Source organism: the organism of the source record quoted next, unplaced genomic scaffold (assembly GCF_019419815.1).
Source record: "Pyrus x bretschneideri cultivar Hongxiangsu unplaced genomic scaffold, Pyrus_bretschneideri_v1 Contig54, whole genome shotgun sequence".
Lineage (NCBI taxonomy): Eukaryota > Viridiplantae > Streptophyta > Magnoliopsida > Rosales > Rosaceae > Pyrus > Pyrus x bretschneideri.
Window position 1 is genome coordinate 914,114 of NW_025999792.1, and position 5,945 is coordinate 920,058.

General features: G+C 41.8%; 1 protein-coding gene across 1 annotated transcript; it reads right to left on the minus strand.

Moving 5' to 3' along the window:
• Nucleotides 1–635: 635 nt before the first annotated feature.
• LOC125470895 (vacuolar iron transporter 1-like) lies at nucleotides 636–2,890 on the minus strand. The gene is made up of 2 exons (XM_048570651.1): nucleotides 2,820–2,890; nucleotides 636–933 (listed from the first exon to the last, which is right to left on the minus strand). The coding sequence occupies exons 1-2, from the start codon at nucleotides 2,888–2,890 to the stop codon at nucleotides 636–638; spliced, it is 369 nt and encodes a 122-aa protein (XP_048426608.1).
• Between the last annotated feature and the right edge of the window lie 3,055 nt (nucleotides 2,891–5,945).

The window sequence follows — 5,945 nt, forward strand, 5'->3', positions numbered from 1 at the left end:
GAAGAGGAAGCTTGATCAGTTGCAAGAATCTGAAGGTCAGATTCAGGGTAGGTTTGGTATTGTTGTGCTTTGAAAAAAAAAGTTGCTTCTGCTATGCTGTGAGAATAAGCAGCTGTGAAATAAAGCAGTAGAGTGTTTGGTAAACTTTTTTGTAAAAGTGCTTTTGAAAAGAAAAAAAAAGCAGTATTATAGTGTTTGGTAAACTTTTATGTAAAACAGATGTGAAAAAAAACCGGTTTTTCAAAGCTGGGTTTTGCAGCTTCTTGTTTTTGGCTTTTTTTTCATTCAAAACTGTGAAAAAAAACTGAAGCTGAATGTTTACCAAACACAAAAACAGCTTCCAGTTTTTTTCAGAATCATCTCAGTACCAAACCAAGCCTTGGTATAGTTTTGTAATACCACATTATTTTTCTCAATACAAATGTAAGAACACTTATTTTTCAAAGTATTTGTACGACAATTTCGTGTACAAGACTCTTAATAGCTTTCGACGAAAAAGTAAATATACGATCACAGGATGAGCTTTTACCGAAAGGGTTTGTTAAGATAATGAGCAACATCGGAATTTCAAAACATGAATCGTAACACACAAAGGTAAATCAATCTTAACACAGACTATATGATAGGACGAGTGCTCATGGATGGATGGCCTTTGCCAAGCCAAACGCAGCTGCGGATGCTATGGCTCCGATGAGCGCAGTCTGGAAGGCACTCCGGAAGGGTTTGTTATCGGTGAAGCTGCCCTTGGCGTACCCGAAGATCAGCAACGCCTGCAAGGTCACGACAACTGACGCAACCAGAGCTTCCTTGGCCCTCGGAAAGAAGACGTAAGGAAGCAAGGGAACTGCTCCACCCAAAACGTAAGCAACGACAATGGTGAGGGCGCTGTGCAAGGCTCTCCTTGGATCTGGCTTTTCCAATCCCAGTTCAAACCTGAATCATCACTCAAATTAACTTAATTATAACCATGTCGTGCAATCCATTTGGCTTAAGCTTAATACTCGATGAAATATTAGACTAAAATTATAATTAAACCAGAAATCTTGTCGGGCATCATTGTGGTAGAAATTAAGGAGTGCAAATTAAACCAAACACCTGCTACCAAATATCGTTTGTGATCAACAACCCACCAATTGCACTTGCAGAATTAATCTATGCATGACGTATTTGGTATCCATAATGTTAATTTTTGTCTTGATATTATTGTGTCTACAACGCGTGGATATATTTACTGTTGACGTATTATTTACCAATATTATTAACTCTATCGATATAAGCGTTATTTAAAAAAAAAAAAGAACCGGCTATTTTAGGACACTTTACAATCTATCAGTGAAAATTCTAATTAGTTAAAAGATCAAAACAATTGATATCCTATCAGAATAGCAGATACCTACCCCGTGAAGTGTATGATCTTCAACAACCAATGAGTAAAAGATTTTGTAATGATCAGCCGTAACACAAAATGCATAATAATACTAAAAACGTGCCCCAAGTGGAAGTGGAAGTGGAAGCGGAAGTGGCCAAAAGTGCCTTTTATGCGTTCACGGTGTGATGAAGGACCATAACCACATGGATTCTGTCCACATTTCAAAAGATAACCCAACTTTTGATTAAGCACTTCCAATGAGAAGATATTGGCTTTTTATAATTGCATTCGGTAGTGATGGAGGTGTTCACTTGGGAGAGCAACTTTTTTAGAACAGCCTTAGGGCTGGTTTGGTATTGCTGTGCTTTGAAAAAAAACTGTTTCTGCAGTGCTGTGAGAATAAGCAGCTGTGAAATAAAGCAGTAGAGTGTTTGGTAAACTTTTTTGTAAAAGTGCTTTTGAAAAAAAAAAAAAACAGTATTATAGTGTTTGGTAAACTTTTATGTAAAACAGATGTGAAAAAAAGTCGGTTTTTCAAAGCTGAGTTTTGCAGCTTCTTGTTTTTGGCTTTTTTTCACCCAAAATTGTGAAAAAAAGCTGAAGCTGAATGTTTAACAAACACAAAAATAGCTTCCAGCTTTTTTTTATACCAGCTTTTTTCAGAATCACCTCAGTACCAAACCAAGCCTCAAAGTGACCATCAGAGGTTTGTGGCTTTCTTCCAAAGGCACCTTTTGCCTTCGTCATCTAGCGTTCAACCAAGTATTGAGGCTTCGAATAATCTATCTTCAATGCCTCCCACTCCTGGGGTTTCGCCAAGTAGTGGGGCTTCATGTGAGCAACCTTTGTGAAGGCTCCCTCTTTTTTTCTTTCTTTTTCTTTTTTTTTTTTTGTACGCATTTGTAATTTCTCGGAGATATCAATAGACATGCTTTATTTCATTCAGCGTATTGTGTTAAGTACAAACAAAACATATTAAGATGTGCTCCTTCCTTTTTTTTATTTTTATTTTTTATTTTATTTTTAAATGATATATATGTGTGCGTGTGTGTGTGTGTGTGTGTACGTGTGTGTGTGTGTACGTGTGTGTGTGAGTGTGTGTACGTGTGTGTGTGTGTGTACGTGCACGTGTGAGTGTGTGTGTGTGTACGTGTACGTGTGTGTGTGCGTACGTGAGTGTGTGAGTGTGTGTACGTGTGTGTGTGTGAGTGTGTGTATGTGTGTGTGTGTGTGAGTGTGTGAGTGTGTGTATATATCTATATATATATATATGTATCATACTTTTCTAAGGTGATGCCGTGTACCATCCTTCCCTTATTTTTCTTTTTTTTTTCTTTTTTTTTTTTCAATGATTTTGTCGCCACCACCTCTTTTCCTTTTCCTTCTTGACTTGCTAACAGTAGCTTGCACCTTCTTTTTGTGTGTGTGTCTATGCTCTAATGACAAGTACGGTAGACTAACACTGCTGGGTTCCCCGATGGGCATCTTCACTGCACCGCATTCTTCTCGCACGTGAACCATCTTTTTACTTGTACAATCACCTTATTCCATTCTTCATTGCATGCAGATTGCTGTTTGCTCGGTCACTGAACCATTATTTGCACCGTATGCACTTCTTTTACTTCTACAGGTTCTTCTATATATATATAATGTACATGTATAGGATCGAACCGTCACCGCACAACCATTGCACAGTCATTGCATTGCTTGCTGACTTGTATCCCAACTGCCTTACCCTGCAATCCTATGTTCCTGCTGACTACAATCACGACTACGTGTGTTGCTTCTTTGCTGCAATCACGATTGCGTGTGCTGCTGACTACAACCACGTCTGCTGCTTGCTGAACTCGGTGCTGGATAAGAAGAGTGGCTGCGAATGCAGGTATGAAGGTTGCAGTGAAGGGAGAAGCGAACTCGGTGCTCAACCTTTGAAGCCTTTACGCGGTGAGGCTTCTTGCTTTACGCCAAGGACATCTTTTACGTCCTGGGGTCGCATGCATATTCATATATATATATATAATGTAATAAAATATGACTATATATATTTATATATTATGTGTGTACTGTCACATCTCGACTAGGGCAGGACCACTTCTCGGGCCCGACTCCACCGTAGCACGATATTGTCCGTTTTGGGTCCCCAGCACACCTTCATGGTTTTGTTTCTGGGAACTCACATGAGAACTTCCCGATGGGTGACCCATCCTGGGAATGCTCTCTCGCGCTACTCGCTTAACTTCGAAGTTCCAACGGAACCCGAAACAAATGAGCTCCCAAAAGGCTTCGTGTTAGGTAGGGATGGAAATATACATATAAGGATTACTCCCTTGGGCGATGTGGGATGTCATAATCCACCCCCCTTAGGGGCCCGACATCCTCGTCGGCACACCACGACTAGGGTAAGGCTCTGATACCAAACTGTCACATCCCGACCCGGGCGGGACCATTTCCCGGGCCCGACTTCACCGTAGCACGATATTGTCCGCTTTGGGCCCCTAGCACACCCTCACAGTTTTGTTTCTGGGAACGCACACGAGAACTTCCCAATGGGTCACCCATCCTGGGAATGCTCTTACGTCCTACTCGCTTAACTTCGGAGTTCCAACAGAACTTGACGCCAGTGAGCTCCCTAAAGGCCTTGTGCTAGGTAGGGATGGGAATATACATATAAAGATCACTCCTCTGGGCGATGTGGGATGTCACATGTACCCCACTGATGGATTTTTCTTTTGTTGTTGATGGTTTTCTTTTTTTTTTTTTTTTTTTTTTTTTTTTTTTTTTTTTAAATGCTTGGAATCTTTAATTTTCAGAAGACAAAGCATGGTGCCAGGACCTCACGAAGCTTCCAGAGATGTGGTAGTTGGTGGCGAAGTGGGCAGGATTGCAGGTGTACCTGTGCTTTCTGCTGCTTAGTGTTTGTGCAAAAGACTACAACGGGGTTCCGCTGTGTAGTGCCTTTTGATCACAGTTTTCCCTCGGTGGTGCGCTGCCGTGTGGTGCTATGCAAGAGACTGCAGTGGGGCTTTGCTGTGTAATGCCTTTTGGTCACAGTTTTCCTTTGGTGGTGACGTCACCATGTGATGCAAGAAACTGATTGCGTAATCGTTGCGGGGTTGCGTAGTGCGATTGCGTGGCATTTTGGTTTTCTTTGCCACTATAGCATGTCTTGAAGGACCGTTCTGTGGTTGCCCTCTTTGCTGTGGTGCTCAAGTTTTATGGTTGATTTTGCTTAGTTGCGGTCATGGTATTTTTCAAGTGTTTTAAGAGCAACACCATCACCATTCTTACAAAGGAAGATGATTCGCAAGATAGGGGAACAACGTTGAAGCTTTACGCACCATTGACTAGTCCTAAGGCGCTTGCTTTTCCTGTAAAAGACAACTCCATGCATATTAAGTCGTGGTCTTCTGAAGTATCTTGGGAGGTGGTAGATTTTGTTCGACCAAATACGGAGAAGAGGCGTGCACATTGAGGATTCTTATCTTGAACCCTTCGCACCATGTTCGTAACAATCATCCAGCTTTGTTTAAGCTTATTGGTGATCACATCCGAAGCGGAGCTATAGCTTGGAATGATACCTTGTCGACTATTGGAGAAGCTGTTTTTGCTGAGTGTTATTGGGAGTGGCTTGAAGATGTCTTGGGCTGATCCAAACATGTGCTTACTAGCGTGAACCTTTACCACGCAGTGTACGCATCTTTGTTCAGTTATGATCTCCATCCTTCCATCCTTCATGCGTTCTTTGAGCATTGGTGTTTAGCGACTAACACGCTTCATACAGCTCAAGGAAAGATGTCAATTTCACTTTGGGATCTCCACAGGAAAGGGGGCTTGCCAATCCAAGGTAAGTTTTATGACGAGGTCGTTCTTAGTGCAGAGGAACTTTTTCTCTACAATAGTCGAGGATTGCCTGCGAGTTATCCCTATTTGTTTTGGGCGTATTACAAGCTTTCCCAGGATGCTCGAGGTAAATCAGGTGTGAAGATTTCTTAATAAATCCAATTTTGGTATTAGGAGGACATAAGGTACAAGAAGTCCTTGAAGAAAAAAGGTTGCAACAAGACCACTAAGCTAAAGAGAGACTCATACCCGTCTGGTGCTATTGGTTCAGTTAGGCGCCGCTCCCTGCCGAGTTGAGAGCGCTTGAAGACCTTGGCATAGCATCAGAGCATGTGGAAGAATCTTACCTAGCTGCTTTCTTAGCTTGTTGGCTTTGTAAGTTTGTTTTTCCAACAGGCGACGTCAACTTTGTTCATCCTGGAGTTTTAAAAGTTGCTAGCAAGATGGCTGCAGGTGAATCTTTTCGTCTTGCTATCTCGGTCTTAGGCAACATTTATAACGGCTTGAGTGTTGTTTCAAACTCGGCAAGCATTGAAGATCATGTTACGGTTCTTCCCTACCACTATGTGTATGGTTGGTTGGGTGAGTACTTTGGCACTCATTTTTCTTCATCAATTTTAGACAAATTGGGGCATTCTTCATCGATTTCAGTCAACCTGGGGCCTTTGATGACGAAGTATTCTGGCGTGCTTTCTTCGAAGAGCCTCGATGATTCCCAGGTGCAAACGCTGCTTAG